This window comes from Prosopis cineraria, unplaced genomic scaffold, assembly GCF_029017545.1.
Source record: "Prosopis cineraria cultivar Desert tree isolate PC_DT_omini unplaced genomic scaffold, ASM2901754v1 PC11, whole genome shotgun sequence".
Taxonomy (NCBI): domain Eukaryota; kingdom Viridiplantae; phylum Streptophyta; class Magnoliopsida; order Fabales; family Fabaceae; genus Prosopis; species Prosopis cineraria.
The window spans coordinates 8,704,049-8,723,190 of record NW_026555342.1 but is presented as its reverse complement, the minus strand read 5'-3'; the positions used below and the strand labels follow the sequence as shown (position 1 = coordinate 8,723,190).

At 36.0% G+C, this 19,142-nt stretch overlaps 3 protein-coding genes and 1 long non-coding RNA gene across 5 annotated transcripts; 2 read left to right on the top strand and 2 right to left on the bottom strand.

Annotated features, from left to right (window-relative positions):
- Positions 1–408: 408 nt before the first annotated feature.
- Positions 409–5,933, top strand: LOC129285322 (endoglucanase 24-like). Of its 2 annotated transcripts, XM_054920959.1 has the most exons (5): positions 409–957; positions 2,777–3,076; positions 4,193–4,354; positions 5,035–5,564; positions 5,678–5,933. In XM_054920959.1, the coding sequence occupies exons 1-5, from the start codon at positions 532–534 to the stop codon at positions 5,712–5,714; spliced, it is 1,455 nt and encodes a 484-aa protein (XP_054776934.1). In that variant the 5' UTR covers positions 409–531; the 3' UTR covers positions 5,715–5,933. The 2 variants fall into 2 exon arrangements, with proteins under 2 accessions (XP_054776934.1, XP_054776933.1); XM_054920958.1 differs by having other exon boundaries at positions 419–957; positions 5,035–5,933.
- Positions 5,934–7,059: 1,126 nt separating this feature from the next.
- On the bottom strand, positions 7,060–8,831 carry LOC129285325 (uncharacterized). Its single transcript, XR_008587162.1, has 3 exons — positions 8,604–8,831; positions 7,925–8,035; positions 7,060–7,510 (listed from the first exon to the last, which is right to left on the bottom strand). It is a non-coding gene; the product is annotated as an uncharacterized LOC129285325 (long non-coding RNA).
- Positions 8,832–9,759: 928 nt separating this feature from the next.
- LOC129285323 (fructose-bisphosphate aldolase 1, chloroplastic) lies at positions 9,760–13,433 on the top strand. The gene is made up of 6 exons (XM_054920960.1): positions 9,760–10,001; positions 10,907–11,176; positions 11,784–11,893; positions 12,003–12,093; positions 12,424–12,693; positions 12,910–13,433. Exons 1-6 carry the CDS (start codon positions 9,831–9,833, stop codon positions 13,186–13,188), a joined length of 1,191 nt encoding a protein of 396 aa, XP_054776935.1. The 5' UTR covers positions 9,760–9,830; the 3' UTR covers positions 13,189–13,433.
- A 1,879-nt stretch (positions 13,434–15,312) lies between these two features.
- LOC129285168 (B-box zinc finger protein 18) lies at positions 15,313–18,866 on the bottom strand. Its single transcript, XM_054920745.1, has 6 exons — positions 18,431–18,866; positions 17,361–17,457; positions 17,132–17,247; positions 16,796–17,038; positions 16,550–16,650; positions 15,313–15,530 (listed from the first exon to the last, which is right to left on the bottom strand). The coding sequence occupies exons 1-5, from the start codon at positions 18,521–18,523 to the stop codon at positions 16,567–16,569; spliced, it is 633 nt and encodes a 210-aa protein (XP_054776720.1). The 5' UTR covers positions 18,524–18,866; the 3' UTR covers positions 15,313–15,530; positions 16,550–16,566.
- Positions 18,867–19,142: the final 276 nt, after the last annotated feature.

Below are 19,142 nucleotides of genomic sequence, written 5' to 3'. Positions count from 1 at the left end.
ACATTTAAATAGTTAATTTATAAAAATTTGTAAAATAATTAATATTAAATTGAATTATTTATATTAAATTTATACTATTCAGATTAATGATAAGATAAATTTATTAAAATTTTATGTTTTATTTTTTAATAGATATAAAATAAAAATTAAAAAATCTAAACGTTCAGATTTTCATTGCTCATCCGGTGATGAGCAGCATGAGCACTGAAACCGGAGTACCAACAAAGATTATGAAACCCCGGAGACTCGGTGCTTACTCCTTTCTTTCTGTTTTAACTGCACACAATCACATTGAGGTAAAAAAAAGGGCACAGCATGATCCGAGGGATCTATTCGGCTTCGGCCTTTCCCTCTGTTTTTTTTTTTTTTTGGCCCTTTTTTGGGTCCGTTCCCTCCAAAATCACATGCCAGTCCCTCCCTCCCTCTCTACTTCGCTTTCAATTCTAAGCCCGTGAACACCCTCAAACTTAACGCTATAAAAATAGCACTTAAGCCGCTGCAGAATAATCAGGATCACTCCCCAAACACAGAATGAGCCTCTCAATTCCCCGTAGGCGTCCTCATCTTCTTCCTCTGTTTCTCCTGTTCATTGCCGGTTTCTTCGATTTGAGAGCCGCGCACGATTACCAAGACGCATTATCCAAGGCGATCCTCTTCTTCGAGGGCCAGCGTTCGGGGGTGCTGCCACAGGACCAGAGGATGAGCTGGCGGGGCAACTCGGGTCTCAGTGACGGGTGGACCTACAATTTTGACCTCACAGGCGGCTACTACGACGCCGGAGACAACATCAAGTTCGGCTTTCCGATGGCCTTCACCACCACGATGCTGGCGTGGAGCGTGATCGAATTTGGGGATAACATGCCTCCCAGTGAGCTCAGAAACGCCTTGGCTGCCATTCGTTGGGCCACCGATTATTTGCTCAAGACTGTTTCGCAGCCGAATCGCATTTTTGTTCAGGTAATTAAAATCCACTCGTTTAGAGGTAGGTTAATCCGTTTTAGTAAAATTTAGATTGGATTTCTTCGGTGATGATACTGACACTCCGTGCTTAGATTAGCTTCTTTCTCTAATTTATGCATTGATCTCTTCTATTTTACTCTCATTTTCACTGTTACTACACTTGGATTATAGTTTTCTACCTAACAGTGACGAGGGTCAGTGTGGGAGGCTGGTGGCTTGGACAGGGGCGTTTAAATTATAGAAACGGCTGGCCAAAGGTTAAGAAGATACAGAAAATGATTTTCAAGTCCGTAGATCATAATCCATTTTTAAATTTAAATCTTATCCTTTTTAAGGTCTTTGATATATCTTGTATAATAATTATTTATCTGTTTTTAGTAAAATACTTAAAAGAATGTAGTTATTCATAAGATTTACTTTGTTGATAGTCTTATTTTATTTTCAAAATTTTTAAAATTATATTAATATACACACTCTGTTAGTTTAAAAATAAGTAATTCTTTTAAAATATTTTATATTTTTTTAAGGAAGGAAGTATATATATAGAGTTATTATAAGCACAAATTTTTTAAATAATATTTAAACGATTTATTGTCCAAAAATATTTAAACAATTTAACCTTTTTTTAAATTTCGTATATTTTCCCCTAAAATTGTTTCATTATAATAAGAAGTAATATTAAATGAATATTTCAATTTACAAAACTAATTTAAAACGTGGGTGAGGAGTGTTTGGAGAGTGGAGATTAGATTCTTGTTGGGTTGTTGGCTGAGCTCATCCTAAAAAATAAACAGGGGAAATGTGGTTGTATTACGTGAGAATGAATTATTTAAAGCTAAAAATTTATGAACGTCGTGAAGTTTTATTTTTGAAACAAATATTTTCTATTTTATAAAACATAATAAAATTTAAAAATTTAAAAAAATTATAAAATTCTCACAACTTCAAAAAATTTCATCTCGTGTTATGCGGGAAGCACGCTTTAGTCCGCTCATTGATCGTGTTACTCGGATATTGCAATATACTATGTGATCCACTACGGCGCCCCCACAGGTCATGCACATTGCTTCTCTCCATAACAAACAGTTTGAAAGCAAATCCGATAGTTTCGATGGTTTATTATAAATTTAACCTTACTGATTTTTCATTAGCATTTTTTTAAAAATTTTATGCAAGTGAATTCTATTATTAGATGATTTTACAAAATACTAATTCATGTCTATCACATTATCCAGATTATTATTCCCGAAATATACTTTTTTTTATTACATTGATAAAAATTATTATTCGTTTCTTATCAACTACGCAAACTCTTTTGCTCCCCGATCAACTAGTCGAATAAAAGCAGCTCTTAGTTTGAGAAGATGGCCCATGCCAAATTCATGCTTTTGTCCCCAATTTATTCATCAATGATCATTATACCCGCTTTGTCCTCGAAGTTCGTGAACTTCGCACTTTTAGGTATCATATCGTGACTATCGTCCTTGCCAAAAGATGCACCTAACAGAATCCCAATAATCAACTTGTTCGTTTAATTAGTTGGGTTATTTAATTTATTAGCATCATTACCAACTTCTTTTCTTGATTTTTTTTAAATTCGTCCTATTTGTAATTTGTGAACGATATGATTCAATATCAATTTCTTGTTAGATAAGTACATTGATTTGAAAATTTCTATTCTAGTCTTAGTAGAATAAATAAATAATCGAACTATTGAATTGAAAGTGATTCCTCACTTAAGCGCCGTGGTTGGTGGTCCGATCACTCTCCTTGAATCAATGATTAATAATGGGTTCTTGTTATTGATGAAAAATAGGTGGGTGATCCAAGCAGTGATCACAGTTGTTGGGAGAGACCTGAAGACATGGACACTGCCAGAACTGTTTTTGCCGTTGATGCACCAAACCCTGCCTCTGATGTAGCTGGCGAAACTGCGGCGGCACTGGCGGCTTCCTCCATAGCGTTCCGGTCATCGGACCCAGGATATTCTGAAACCTTGCTCAGAAATGCGGCGATTGCCTTCCAATTTGCAGATAACTACAGAGGTGCCTACAGTGACAATGCTAATATTAAGGGTGGTGCCTGCCCTTATTATTGTGACTTCGATGGCTATCAGGTAGTCTGACTTTGACTCTCTCAATTATTAATTGCTTTCCCCTTTCGTGCACCAGAAAATTGTAGTCTTGAGGATAATTAACGCTTTAGGTCAAGGGAGCAAAAAAAAGATGTCATTGCACCCACACATGCATGATTTAGCTTGAAAAGAGATTTCTTTCATTGATCTCTGTTTAATTATTTGCAAAAGTAATTTAAAATCGAAAATTAAACATACTAGACCCATATAAGAGAAGGTACACTTAAGACTATGATAAAAAAAAAAAATCAAACAAAAGCTAAAGAAACTATTTTTATACCGCAAACAAAATTGAATATTATTTGAATTCACAAGTGCCAATATGACTTACATGTGAATAAACCACACAAATAGGAATTTGGTTTTTATTTGAACCTGCAAGATGCCTTTTTAAATAGTTGACATTTGTGGTTGTGATCATGCACATACATATATATGTTGGGCGATGATAAAACCCGGGGATGAGATGGAATATTTAGAAATTCAACCCATGATTTGGATTACTATATTCTAATTCATGCATTGCACCGATCAGTTTATTGATTCGTCCTATTATATGTGACTTAAGCAATAGATTGAGACATGCTCCCTCTGATCCTGTCGTAGGACATCTTTGAAAATTATTTTTGGTTTAAAATGTAGGATATCTTGCAATAATTAAATTACTTTTTTTAATTTTATCTTTTATTGATTAATATAAAGGTATTTAATATAATTGTATTATGATTTAAAGTTAAAGGTAAAAATAAAACTTTATATCATTTTTTTATAATATCAAGAAAAAAAAACTAAATTTTATTAAAATATGTAAAATAATTGAAAGTGTCTTACAATAAAAATTAGATGGAGCATGTAGATCCTAAGAATCTTGGGATACTACCAAATAGACATATGATTGATCAATCACCTTCAAATTGATTAAAAAGAAGAGACAGGTTCCTAGTGTTTGCAAACAATTAAATCCGGCAACTTCTATATATATATATATATATATATAGTTGGAAAAATGAACTTAGAATTGATGGGTCAATTCATATGGCATACACATAAATTTTACTTGATTATCGATTACTGATTATTGATTTAAAACATGAAAAGGATGAGTTGTTATGGGGAGCGGCATGGCTAAGGAGGGCCACACAGGAGGATAGTTTTCTGAATTACATACAAAGTAATGGGAAAACACTCGGTGCCGATGACAACATCAATGAGTTTGGTTGGGACAACAAGCATGCTGGCCTTAATGTTCTTGTCTCCAAGGTACTTACCCAAGATCTTCTTTCTTCTCTACCCTGTGCTCCAATAATATCAAACCACACCCTTTCAATCACACAAAAAATTGATTCTCTGACCAAATTGTTTGCACGCTATCAATTCTTCACATACAAATTTTGAATCAGAGCAATTAATGAGCCAATACAACTCACACATACTTAGATTTAAGAAATATAAACACTAATTAATACACTTGTTACAGTCGCTTCAAAATACCTCCCGTCCTAACTATAGGATCCTGGATTCTTTTAATTGAATCTGGTGAACTAAAGAAGCTGGTGGAAAGTAGTTGACAGCTTTAATCTTTTAAAAACCGGCCCGTACTCTTTTTTTAATCATACCCTCATTTAATTTTATTAAAAGATGTGGGATAATGTGAATACTCTGTTTTCTCGCCCACTTTTCCGTGAATTGAATGAAGTTATATTTGACAATGGCAAATAAATATTGTATCGTACCGGTACCAAAGGGTAAAGGTGGGAAAGGGTCGAATATGTAGGAATGGAGGGAATATTATCTTCATATGAATCTTTTTGAAATTATTTGTACTTGGATCAGAATACAAAAAATATATCCTCATTAATTTTTTTTCTTTTTTACTAGCGAAGTGATGGCTAGATTCATTATCTGTTTTTGATACCAACAGAACTAATGTTTGTTTTTAGGAAGTGATAGAAGGAAATATGTACTCTTTAGAATCCTACAAGGCCTCAGCGGAGAGTTTCTTGTGCACACTAATCCCAGAAACGTCAAGCTCCCACATCGAATACACTCCTGGGGGCCTCATATACCGTCCAGGTGGCAGCAATCTACAACATTCTACTTCCATCTCTTTCCTCCAACTTGTCTACTCCAATTACCTCTCTCGCACTTCCCAATCCCTTAACTGTGGAAATCTCAATATTTCCCCTCAAACCCTTCGCCTTGAAGCCAAAAAACAAGTCGATTACATTCTGGGAAATAACCCTATGGGATTATCTTACATGGTTGGATATAGCAACGCTTACCCTCAACGTATTCACCATCGGGGCTCTTCTTTACCTTCCATTAGGGACCATCCTCAGTTCATTGCCTGTAATGAAGGTTCTGCTTTTTATAATTCTTCCAACCCTAACCCTAATGTTCTTGTGGGAGCCATTGTTGGAGGACCTGGGGAAGATGATATTTACGTGGATGATCGGTCTGATTTTAAAAGGTCCGAACCTACCACGTACATAAATGCACCGTTTGTTGGGGTGTTAGCTTACTTTGTCGCCAACCCTAGTTAATTAAAATATTGACCTCGGTTAATATATTATAATTGCACAGGTCAAGATTTTCTTGTAAAGTAAAACGATATATATAGCCGGGCAAAATTAGATGTCTCTCGTCTTGAGAAGAATGCAAGAGGGAAGAGGCTTGATTGTGTTTGATTTCTTGAATTAATGTATTGTTTGCATATTTGAATTTGAAGTCTCACAAGCATCGCTTGTAAAAGTTTCAGCTGGTTATGTAATTTTAACCTTGACCAGAAAAGTTTCGAAAGAAAACTCCACTTCATGGGGTTTGATTCACCTTTCCATAACCTCATCTTCTACATAGATTGTTTGATACATTTTTTTATTTGGATTAAAAAAAGTTGTTAGATTATCATTTTTTTTGATAAAATGTTAGATTATCATTTTAATTATATCCTTTATTACTTCATCTTTATATACTTGGTGCAACCTCATAATGCCTTACTCAAATTATAAGAAAGCTACTAAAATTTCAGAGATGAAATTAAAATATCACTTGATGTTTTGACTAAGCATCTTACAATTTGGATAATCTTTTTTTTTTCTTTTTTTGAAGTCACCTTATACAGTTATATTGATTGCCGATGGTAAAACCTATGCAAGAACGAAAAGAAAAGCAGCAACTCAAATTCCTAGATATTCCTTTCCGTTCCATAGAATTATTTTATTTAAAAAAAAGACAAATACCATCTCATGAATGTATCAGTTTAATACTATAGTAAATAAATTACAAAGACCCATGTTTATTCACTCTATTAAATATTCATGACTAGCCCATTGTAGAGCTTACCATTTAGGAATACTTCCAAACTTCATTGATGTGAATTTTAAATCTGAAGTATTCTTACTTTGTCAAAATAAATAAATAAAAAGGGCAACTATATATAAACCATGGATATGTAAATGTCATGAACTTTTTCACGATTTATACTCAATTTTTTGTGCCTGGCATGGAAATAACAGTTAAATCAAAACAACTGATGAAACTACACATTTAAATAAGTAATGTAATCATAATGAAGGATAGCTATGGAAATGTGGAACGATGTGATGGCATCAATGGGACGCGAATCTTGGACCAAATATAGTAGCAACAAGAAAGTCGGCGCAGTCCGTGACCGGCTTTACAATTTTTGCTTTCTTTTAAGTTTTTTTTCCTCAATTTGTACAGCCACGGGGATTTTGTCTCAAAAAGCCTCCACATGCAGAGGCGCACCCTCCAAAACAACTGACATAACCTAACAAAAGGAATATTAATTTGTCCGGCTTGTTTATTTTATTATCCCAACCCCCTTTGGGTGCTTAATCAGTGCAAGCACATGACACTAGCTAACAAATTAAACCAAAAAAAAAAAAGGACAAAATAATCAAATATGAAATTGAAGAGCAAAAGAGAAGAAAGGCATAAATTGGTTGGAGATAGAAGACTATTTATTGTCATAGCTGAACTGGAAACCACCGAGACATGAAGAACAATGAGAGGAGTAGCTGCGTCTGTCTGTTTAGCAACAACCACATTGTTTGGCATTAAATAATGTAGTAAACTAAACCACATTGTCTGTCATGTGTTTAGCATACCTACCGTCCCTTGTTAAAAATAACCGATAGAAACAGAACACGAGAGTGCATGTGTTTGTCTCTTGAGTTGGGAGTAATTGCTCACACGAGCTTTTGGGTGGCCTCTAACACTGTTTAGGGTACCCTACCCAAATTTATGACAGTGTGATTCAGGCAGGAAGTAGAGACTTCTCCCTCGCATTCATTCAATTCAACGGAGCCTTCGTTGCTCCACTCTGGCTGACCCCATGTCTTCATTTTGGTGAATAATTCTAGTTTTCCAAAGGAGCCGAGCTCCGTCATGTCTCTATAACAAGTTACACGATTTGAGTATATAAATATGGGTGAACTTCCTATCATTAAATAAAAGTTATGCCATAAAGCATACTGATTTTTTCATAAAAGTAGAATGAATATTACTCATGATGAAATTTTTTTCACTAGTGCATTTGGGAAATTTCACATGCCAAGCAGGTAAAGTTATAACTACCTTATGAGTTATGAGTAATTGTACAGTACAGAGATGACATAACAAAAATCGTTATTCAAATGATAACCAGTGTAGCTGTGCTCGTTCATGTAATGCACAAAGTGGACCACGTCTCGCTGTGTCACGTATGTCAGAGAAAACAATGGAGCCTAAAAAGAACGAAGGGCCCATATCCATGTTTTTTTTTTTAAATACACGAAGGCTCGTTGCTCTGGGGGAGGTAAACAATACCTGAAGGATGAGAGGCAGGGAGGGCTCTGAAGTTGGGCTTCCCTTTATGATTTGGAAGTGCATATATGGGCCACTGGAGGACTTTTTTTTTTATTAGAAGTAACTCAAACCCTGACAAAACAAACAAATCAATCTTCTTTAATTTAACAACACGTCCAAACCCAAAACTGAAAACTACCAAACCAAGCAAATTTAGTCAAAAAAAAAAAAAATACCAAACCATCCTTGCACTAATTTCCTTCTCTTGTATGGATTTTGAGGGATCTTGAATTTGCATTCTATGGATCAAATTTAGATGCCAAATGACTAATTGACAATAAGTCGTAGGACAATCACACACCCAAAATCAATTCATAAAACTATGGCATCCCAAGTCTATACAATTATCATACCCTTGTAATTTCAATGCATGCTCAAATCAAGAATATTTTAATAACAAACTAAAGATAAAACTTTGGCATAACGAAATCCAATGCAGGCTCAAATCAATACATTCTAATTATGATATAGTAATACACACACTCATATTCAATGCGATCCAATGTTCAGCACACGGGTTGCCTACAAGCCTCTTAGCCTACGTTACCATTTAGGTGTTCCCCAGCATCATCATCATCATCATGCAAGTAAAGTAAACATTCTAGAGGCGGGTCATCAAGAATATGACCACACAGTTCACCTCTCTGAAAGCACAATCCGAATCCTTCTGATTCGTTCAACTAGAAGTTTCGAGTGATGGTACTTTGTGTGGTTGTGTTGTCACGCCGTTTTCAAACGAGATTAGCTCATAGAATCATCAGATTAACGCTTCCAGATCTTGCATTCCCCGAGCCGAGTCGTAAAATGACACCACATCAGTTAAATAGAATATTCATAATCTATCAAGTGTCCATTGAATAGAGGCAGAGGAGCCAGAGGGTTCTGAGCGGTTAGGTTAGGCTAGTGCATGGAAGGGTAGATATGGTGTCTCACTTACCCACTTGAAACTTAACCACTGGTCCTTCATTCATTACACTCAGTAGAAACTTGCTCATGAACTAGTCTTGCTGCTTGCAACTCGGGGCTAGTAAGTCCAAATTGGCACCTTCTTGTCCTGTATTTATCATGTGAGGGGGACCTTTCATTCTATTTCTGTGTTGAGCGAGCTTGTTTGTGTAGGCCACTAATATTCATCAAAGATCTTTAGTTACATTCAATTCATTCAACGTAATCGGATTAATTTAAACAGACTACATATATAAAATATGATATACATGTCTTCTTATAACTCAGCTCATACATATAATTGATTTTTCCAACATAGAAGGAACAACTATAAAAGCCTGGCACAAGGCACTGAATTAGATTAATTTTTTTAAAACACTTGAGAGCCCTCAGGAGTACATGGCAGGGGAGGCAAGTAGGGCGTGAGATGGCATGCTATTAACCGTAGAGAAGGAGAGAGCTCAATTCCACCAAATCCTGCAATTAAACCACAACCATTAATCACTGAGGAGCGGACAAGAACAGGGTTAGGCATTTCATGACCTCATACTTACTTTCCGAATAAAAGACACTAATTTGGACTCTTTCTTGTGCATGTCAAACATTTGTCTGCACCAGTAACACAATAAGGAAGCAAAATATCCCATTTTTTCCCTCAATTTTTGAAAATTTTCTCAGGCCTGTTTTACGAGGTGAGGATAAAACCATCCATTTCAACCACGTATGCAAGGTGCACAATGCCAAGTCAGCAGGAAAATTATCATCCACATGTCAAGGGAGGATAGGTTAGCTCACAGCAGCCTCAAATGAGACATCACTTGTGAAGTATAAATACAAGAGAGTGGCGAGTGCATGTGGCAAGGAAGCGCATAGCAGTGGAGGGGTAGAGATAAGATTACAGTGAAGAGAAAAGAGAAGAACAATGGCCTCTGCTTCTCTGCTCAAGTCATCCCCTGTTCTTGACAAGTCTGAGTGGGTTAAGGGACAATCCCTTCGCCAATCTTCCGTGTCTCTTGTAAGATGCAACCCCACCACCTCCATGCCGGTCACTGTCAGAGCCGGTGCCTATCAAGATGAGCTTGTCAAAACCGCGGTACGTTGTTTTATAAAACACCTACTTGGTTTACTTCTTGGAATTCAGTTTTATTCATTTTAGACATACTATATTGATGAAGTTCAGGTTCAATTATGCCTTTCACATTGCAGATGTTATGTTTTGTTGAAATTTACTCACCAAGCAAAAAATTTCTCCAAAATTTTAGCCTTTTATTGAAATTCTGTTCTAACCATCCTTGTATACTCGAGAAGCAATGGACTTCACATCACATGGTTGATGAAATGCTCTACTGAATTCTTTTTAACTATCGTTAAATGCCCGCTAAGCATGGATTTTCCCATGTCGATGTTGTTTTTCACTTGATGAAGTTCAATCAAACTATTGTTGTATATCGACTAATAAGTTTACTTCACATGTTTGTGTCCTCTTCTCTGTGTTTTCTTGATGAGGTTCGGTTCCTGTTATACATATGCATCCACTACGCAATTGATATCCCATGGTTGACAAAATTCTTCGTTGATTTTTTTTTTTTTTGGGTTTCTTTCTCTTTGTTTTCTGACGAAACTTAATTATCTTTGTTTACCCCCTAAGCAATGGATTTTACATGGTCGATGGAAGGTTTCACAGAACGTGTTGTCCTTTCTCTGTGCTTATTTGATGGAACACAGTTCCAGTTATCCTAATTCACCCACTCAGCAATGAATTCCAAAATTGCCCATATTGAATATCAGAAAAACTTTCCTCTCCTTTTCTGGGTTTTCACATGGTTGATGTTACGTTTCACTGAAATTTGTCTCCTTTCAGTGTATTTTATGGCTGAGGTTTAGTTCCAATCATCCTCATTTACCCATTAAGTAATGGACTTCACATTGTCAATGTAATGTTTCACTGATTCCAGCCCCCCTCCTTTTTCTGTATTTTGTTTGCTTGTGTGGATACAGAAAACAATTGCCTCTCCAGGGCGTGGTATTTTGGCCATGGATGAATCAAATGCTACCTGTGGGAAGCGTTTGGCCTCCATTGGGCTTGAGAACACTGAGGCTAACCGCCAAGCATACCGTACCTTGCTCGTGTCAGCTCCCGGGCTTGGTCAGTACATCTCTGGTGCCATTCTTTTTGAGGAAACTCTCTACCAATCCACTGTTGATGGCAAGAAGATAATTGATGTTCTTACTGAGCAAAACATTGTCCCTGGTATCAAGGTCGACAAGGTATGCCGTTTGGAAAAATGAACTACCCCTTCCTCTAAAAATGAAACATTTTTTTGGTACATGACAGCATATGTTTCAGCTTGAGAATATCTGGTAATTCTTCACAGCCCACGCCCTTAGGCGTTAAGCTGCACTCTTTGATCAACTATTTTAAGCCTTTGAGATAGATGAATATACGTTTCCTCTATTACTTCAAGTAGCTTCATGCTATTTCACATTGTACAGTACCTTAACCAATATGATATGTGTTTAGATTAGATATAGATGTTTTAATTTAATTGTATTATAGTTCGATTTATGTTAGGCAACCTCTAATATAAGAGCATTCTATGCAAATGATCTGAAGCTATTTCATGCCTCACATAAACAGAAGTTATATGCTAAGTATTGAAAATAACATATTGTCATGTTCTTTTTTCACTTGAGCATATTATTAGTTGATGAGTGAAGAAAAACTCAAAGGACGCAAAAAAGTTTGCAAGCATAATTGATTGTTTGGAATCTTGTGTACAAACATATACAGCCTCTGTAGCTTCTCTCAATGCAAAATCTTTGGGACGTTCAATATAAATATATTAATAAATTGTTTGTGCAATGAGAACAATAGGGTTTGGTTCCCTTGGCTGGTTCCAATGACGAGTCATGGTGCCAAGGTCTGGATGGTCTTGCCTCTCGCTCAGCTGCTTACTACCAGCAAGGTGCCCGTTTCGCCAAATGGTGAGAGCCTAAGCCTGAATCCTAATGTTTAGCAGAAAAAAGTTGAATGCTATGCTCATTTTTACATCACTTCAAATCATAACAGCTGCTATTCAATTAATGTTTATAGGCGTACTGTTGTTAGCATCCCCAACGGTCCCTCTTCTCTGGCAGTGAAGGAAGCAGCCTGGGGTCTGGCTCGCTATGCTGCCATTTCTCAGGTGAGAAACCATTTAAATTATAAAGAAACAACCAACAATTGAAGGGGATTCTTCTATATGGAAATAGATTCTCCATACATGTTTGGTTTTTACTGATGGTTTTTCTTCTTTTAAAGGGGTAGTTATCTTGGACTTGCAAAGAAATTGGTCTGCTTGAAGTCATTATGATTACTGCTCTTCTCTATTTTTTGGAATTTCAATTTGAGGGATTTCTATCTTGCTATTCAATGACCCTCTTCTTTCTTGATGATGCTATTTTTGGCTACCGAAAGGTACTTATCAGATACTTGTGTTCTCCCATTCCTAATGAGAATTCATTTAATTGTTCAGGACAATGGTTTGGTCCCAATTGTGGAGCCCGAGATCTTGCTTGATGGTGAGCATGGCATTGAAAGGACTTTTGAAGTAGCTCAGAAGGTTTGGGCTGAGGTTTTCTTCTACCTTGCTGAGAACAATGTCATGTTTGAGGGTATTCTGCTCAAGCCTAGCATGGTTACCCCTGGAGCTGAGTGCAAGGAGAAGGCCACTCCTGAGCAAGTTGCTGCATACACCCTCAAGCTCCTCCACAGGAGAATTCCCCCTGCTGTCCCTGGAATCATGGTAATTACCAAATAGCCTTGAGTAAATTCATCATTTGGCTCCAAATTTTTTTTGAAAACTCATATTTATGGGTTTTAAATGCTGATAATTATCTTCTGACGGAGCTTGCATATTTCATGGATTAAAAAGGTGTACTCTAGTTGATCCAAAAAAAAAGGTGTACTCTAAATTGGTTCCTGGTCATGTGCTTATCAAAGCCGTTTGATGCCCATGCAGTTTTTGTCTGGAGGGCAATCTGAGGTTGAGGCAACCTTGAACTTGAATGCAATGAACCAATCTCCAAACCCATGGCACGTGGCATTCTCATATGCAAGAGCCCTGCAAAACACATGCTTGAAGACATGGGGAGGCCGCCCGGAGAATGTGAAGGCAGCACAAGAGGCTCTTCTTATCCGTGCCAAGGCCAACTCCCTTGCTCAGCTTGGCAAGTACACTGGTGAAGGTGAATCTGAGGAGGCCAAGAAGGGAATGTTCGTCAAGGGATACGTCTACTAAGCTGCTTTTGTATTTGTGTGAGTCATACTTTTGAAGCATCAAATCCAGCAGAAGTAATAGAAGATGAAGATGGTGATGGAGGATGAAAGGCTAATTTGTTTAGAATGTGTGTAATGATCTTGGAGAATATTTTTGTTCATCATTACATGTACCTTTAAAACTTTGTTGTTAATGAGTTAGGAATCAAGTACTTGAATATGCATCATCTTAATACTAAAACTCGCTTTAATTTCTGCTGTTTAAAACTCCATCTTGCGTATTCAGTACCGTCATCATTTATATGTACTTGAGAGGAATAAAGGTGATGATACCCCCAAGATTCAAGATCTCATCTGCTCTGATGGAGACCAAACAGACAGACTTGGAAGCATCTAAAATACTCTCTAAACACAGAAACGGTACAACATGGGCTTGAAATATTTAACCAGCTAAGGTACAACAAGGAGGTATCACCAAAAAGAAAAACATGCCAGTAAGGTAGGAAGCTCCTACAGAAAACAAATTAAAGAGAACAAGCAGTAAGATGGATGTGGAATCTCTGCAGTCACCTAAAAGATTGTAGGCTGTGCAGTCAATAATGGGAGATTGTATTTGTAAGCCATGTTAGACAATTTCATCATGAAGAAACCATAAAATGCATTGTTCTGGTTTTAACAATTCAAAATAATGAATTTCAGGTATCCCCTTGGGATATATTACTGAAACAAATTCAAGGCATGGGTTTGAAACAGAAAATTAGAAGGTATGAAATGCTGTGCAGTTTCTATTTCTATTCTGAGGGTAATTACTCCCAGTCTGGTGAATCTGGACACGGAGCAAAGGGATAATGAGATAGCCCACAAACTTCAAGCATTTCTAAAAACCAAAGTCAAAACGTAAATGCAAAGGATCTAAATGTTTTTCCTAAAAGATTGTTTCTTAAATTTAAAATGAGTTTGTCTTTATTTCCTATCAAGCTCATGCCATTCCTCCTCAAACACGACGCATGTTCGAGTGATTATATATATGAGATAGGTATGAAACTTTTAACATCAAGAAAACTCATGACATTGTATATATCAACCTTTTGTTGGTTAAGCGGAATATTCGTTTAGTCCTAAACCAATATTATCCTTCTCATTTTATGAGCAAGTCTTGATAAACACCTTGCAAAGGCCATTCTCGTGTCTTCGTTTTTGTTTGTTTTATCTGTTTAATCAATAACCATATTAGACATTCATTAAACTCTATTACAGATCAACTCCATTCCATCGGTGTCCACTGACTTTTGGCAACGGGGAAATAATTGGCACGCATTCATATATTAATGCTTTGAGAGAATTAAGCCAGTTTGTTCAACTATCACTTCTTTTAATCATAATTATAATTATAATGTATTTAACCACCTGAGTTAGAGTGGAAGAAACCTTCAAATTTCTCGTAAGCCAAAAAAAAAAATTAAATATGTAGAATGTATGATATGATAACATAACTATTAATAAGGGCTCGCAAAAATAAATATGTCAAGAAATCTGCCCATTTTTTCAGGATTATTTATTGGTTCATTATTTCACGCAAAGGCAGGAACCAGAAAAGAAATTCTCAAAACAGATGCATCAGTTAGCCATGAAATTGAGAAGGTTTCGCCCAATTAGAGTGGCCTATTTCTCATCTCTATTAACCCTGAAATAGTATCACGTGCATTATACCATTATTCAAAAATCATCAAAAAGTTTTTTTATAAATAGAATACTATTCAAAAAAGAAAAAGAAACAGTGATTAAATAGTAAAACAACGGCATTAAACAGTTTCATTTTTATATGAGACATTGATGATTTTACGATCCCTTTCTTGTTTTGTTGATGGTTCTTTTCAAAAATGGAAACTAAGCTTTATTGGGGGAAATCCTGAGGGAAAAATTGTATTCAGGGATCATTTAAAAAAAATATTCACAGACAAATGAATTATTATTAAAATGAAGATATTTTTTTTTTTCTAAAATGAGACTTGTTATTAATCGTTGCTTATAAATAATTATCTTAAATAGTCCTATCCCAATCCTTAGTTATTGTCTCGTTAATGATTCAGACAAAAAAGTTGCACTTTTTTTTTAAATAGCATGTATGGATGCTGGATGCACGAGATGACAGATAGCAATAACTTCACCAGAGTTTAACAGCCCAGACCCATTTACGGTCTTGAGAGATCGTTTTGGTACGCCTCTAAAATTTCTCTTCATCAAGCGAAATTCCCATGGGGTTTAATTTAACTAAATAAATGGCAGAGATAAATGGATATGAAAGGTTGTGAATTCTTAATCTCGACAATACGCAGGATGTGAAAATCAGCTGTCCAAGAATACCTACAAAACAAAGTGAAAGAAAAATTGCATTTCGTATATGAGAAGAAAGTAGTGAATACAATAAATGAAACATATGTGATGGGTAATTATTTGCATGTGACAGAAAAAAAGAAAAATTTTAGTCTTCACCCGGTACTGCCTTTAAATATTAGCTAAAAGCTACTTAAAAGTGTATATCAGCAGCAGACAATTGCTTGGTTTATTGAGAGGGAAGAACACCATACTTTCATAAAAATAAAATAAATAAATAAATAAATTGAAGGAGGTCCAAGCATAGAGTGGAACAATATAAAGAAAATGTCAATTCGCTTCAGTTAAATATTCATTAGATTCTTCAGTTAAATATTCATTAGACTCTTCACTTCTTAAATCATTCTACTCTCCTATCATCCTCAGTTTTCTTTTTACAGTATTTACATTTTCCTTGAAGAAATCTCATTCATCACACATTCTTAACCTGGAGTGGCAGTGGCACGTGCATCGTTCACAAGTTATTAGTACAATACCACGACCTTCATACCCCAAAAGAATGTCAATACATCAACCAATTCTGTAGCCTTCTATCACTTTCCAATTATGTCAATAGACTAACATGAAACTGAAGTGAGTAGATTTTGCCAACATCAATGTTGGCCAAAGAAACCACACCAAAGTATAATCATATATATGTGTGTGTGTGTGTGTGTGTGTGTGTGTGTGTATGCATATATAAAAAGCGTCTTGATAAATTTACGTAAAGATTTGACATTTTCCAACTGCAATCAGTTTAGAAGAAGCAAAACCGAAATGTTGAAAGTATTTCTAGTTAGAAGTTACAATTGGATATGCGTTGACCTGTGATAACATGATAAAAACTAAATTGCAATCTTTTAGATGCACTTGACTCTAACTTATATTTCTGCATTAACTTCGAGCATAAATAGTTGAAATTCAAAGTAAAAAAATGATTTTGACATAAATAAAAAAGTAAGCTATGTAAAAGAATTCAGAGAAACAAAGGAATGTTATATATGATGAACCTTTATTTCTTCTCAGCCTAACATTTGAAGGATTCTACAGGTACCACAGATTCATTGTTGTTGCCACTTGAAATATCCATAGCCGGTTCTTGTTCTGGTTCCTAAAACAAAAACAGAATATATTATACTTCCAAGTATCAAAACTAGTTACAGAAACTAAGGAAACCAAGTAATACAGAGGATGGAAAATACAAAATAGAACCAAATTAAAGAACTAAAATTGATATGAGCATTGAAAATAATCACCTGATTGTTTGATGTTGGTCCATTTAACCGTTGTGGTCTAGTATTAAGATCAATTAGTTTTTTATCCACCTTTCCATGATCAACAACATTATTTTCTAGAATTGGAGCAGGTGAAACCCGATGGTTCTGCTGGCCATCTCTTGTTATTAGCTTAAGGGGCTGACTTTGGTCCTTCTTTAATTCATTTTGATCAAGGGGTTGCAACCCTAGTTCTTCCAATCGACCAGGTCTGTCACCTGGAAACTAAAGAGAAATGCCCAAAGAACATTAAACAAACTTCAGAAAATCTACTTATGAGCTAGAAAGTCATAAGCTTACTTATAGTGTGGCACAGACCTCAACTCTTTGCCTCAATAGAAGATATCTTTCATGGGTTCTTTTACCACCAACATGTACTATCATGTCACATTGCAGACACAACGAACTACCATCTATCTCACAGTAAAAGAAAGCTACATGCAAATTTCAATCACAATGGTGAAAATTTGAACTCTCTCACATTTCATCAGAGCCAATAATCTTGCAAAGGATTTTTTTTATTTTCAATGAAAAGGGCCTTTCATACCAGGTGCATTTTCACATATGTCACAGCGGGGAACATCAGTGGGGTCAGCCAGCCCAACCCGCACATGTTTACTAGCAAGCTTGTTGCATGTATGGACCTGAAACTCGAATGTGAATCACAAAAGATGACATCAGAGAAAAACTGTACCATGCAGTGCTTTCATTAAATTTGATATGAATTATGGTGCCAAAGGGAACTTCAGAATCAGCACAAGAAAGTGGGCCTCTTGTAACTACGACAACATCCTGCCCAGAATATGAAATTCACATGCAAGATTTGTTGCTTAACATGATAAAGTTCAGTGAAAATTGAAGAAAGTATGCTCAAACGGCTGGTTCAGACTTTAAAAATCACTGAGCACATAGTCTCGTACTCATTTCAAGAGAGCCTCAACTCCAAACACTATAAATGTGTCATCAATCTCCAAACTTAGAATCTTCGGACTGGCCAAGGGGCATTTGGCATAATGGTTCAGAAGCACAGCCCCAATGCATAAGGGGGATAAAGAAGGGGGGAAAAGATGGATATTTTATATTGGTAATCTTAGGATTAAGGTAAAAGGAAATTATCACCAACGTATTGAAAGCCAGTAATTGCAAGAACAGTTCACAACATATAAAAAGAAGGTCAATGCAAGCCGACAGGAACTCGTTGATCCGAGAAAAGAATGAGTAAATAGTTAAAAATTTATGAGAGAATCAAAGAGTAGCGGCTTCAATCCAGGCAACGTGACAATAAATGATGAAATCAATCCAGATAGCCTCATATATCTTGCTTTTTAAATGAAAATTTCAGCGAGATCCAACAGAAAGTTCGAAGTGCAAATGAGTATTTCACAACTTCGTGCTGCAGTTTCTCCTTGAAACACAATTTTAGGGCAACTTCATTTCATTTAAGGAATCGCTCTCTCTCTCTCTCTCTCTCTCTCTCTCTCTCTCTCTCTCTCTGTGAACATAGAAATTCGACCACGTATAACAAAGCGTCAAATCAATAAACTAGCGGAACGATGAAAAAAAAAATCAATTAGACTCGAAGCCAGAATGATAAGAAGCTAAAATCGATAGCAGAACCTTTTCGTCGCACGCACGGCATAAAGCAGCCTCGTCTGCAGCACAGAAGATGATCGCTGCAGCGCTCTCACAAACATCACAAAGTGTTCGCATTATCGCATCCGCTGCTATCAACTTTGAGTTCTTTCAAGTTTTAACTGCCTTCTGTCGACATTTGTCCTTCAATGTGTCGGTTCTCATCGGTTCTTCTCCACTTTTAGTGCTTTTTTTTTTTTACAGATAACATGCAAAGGAAATCAAGAATTTAACAAATTTTATCATGAATTGCGGATAGAAGAAGAGAAGAAAGGGCGCGAGTTGCGGGAAGAAGAAGAAAAGGATTCGACTCTGTGAAGAAATTGTGGGAAGTAAGGAGTATCTCGCTGGTGGTCGCAGCAGGCCTGTTCGCTGCTCCGTATAGTATTATCGACCACTCGCTTCGGGCTCCAACACAACATCACGGCAAAGACGTAAATTTGTATGCCTTTTTCCAATAAATCATACCAAGATCAAAATTAAATTATTTATTTTATGTGTTAGTTCTTATCATTCTTTTTTTTATTTTTTGCCAACATTAATTTTTATCATTCAAACATTTTAGAATCAAATAGCTATAATTTTTTTAATGGAAATATTTATAATTTAAATTTTAGCCAAATGATGCTAATTTAAGATAAAAACGAGTAAAATCATGTTGTGATATCACGGTACCTAGATAGTTAGGCTATTGGCA

Excerpts from the sequence above, each read along its gene's own strand:
- LOC129285322 (XM_054920958.1), top strand. The coding sequence starts at position 532 with ATGAGCCTCTCAATTCCCCGTAGGCGTCCTCATCTTCTTCCTCTGTTT. Across the intron at positions 958-2,776 it reads CGAATCGCATTTTTGTTCAG|GTGGGTGATCCAAGCAGTGA; the intron begins GTAATTAAAATC and ends GATGAAAAATAG. Across the intron at positions 3,077-4,192 it reads GTGACTTCGATGGCTATCAG|GATGAGTTGTTATGGGGAGC; the intron begins GTAGTCTGACTT and ends AAACATGAAAAG.
- LOC129285323 (XM_054920960.1), top strand. The coding sequence starts at position 9,831 with ATGGCCTCTGCTTCTCTGCTCAAGTCATCCCCTGTTCTTGACAAGTCT. Across the intron at positions 11,894-12,002 it reads GGTGCCCGTTTCGCCAAATG|GCGTACTGTTGTTAGCATCC; the intron begins GTGAGAGCCTAA and ends TAATGTTTATAG. Across the intron at positions 12,694-12,909 it reads CTGCTGTCCCTGGAATCATG|TTTTTGTCTGGAGGGCAATC; the intron begins GTAATTACCAAA and ends ATGCCCATGCAG.
- LOC129285168 (XM_054920745.1), bottom strand. The coding sequence starts at position 18,523 with ATGCGAACACTTTGTGATGTTTGTGAGAGCGCTGCAGCGATCATCTTC. Across the intron at positions 17,458-18,430 it reads GCCGTGCGTGCGACGAAAAG|GTCCATACATGCAACAAGCT; the intron begins GTTCTGCTATCG and ends TTCGAGTTTCAG. Across the intron at positions 17,248-17,360 it reads CATATGTGAAAATGCACCTG|CTTTCTTTTACTGTGAGATA; the intron begins GTATGAAAGGCC and ends ATTTGCATGTAG.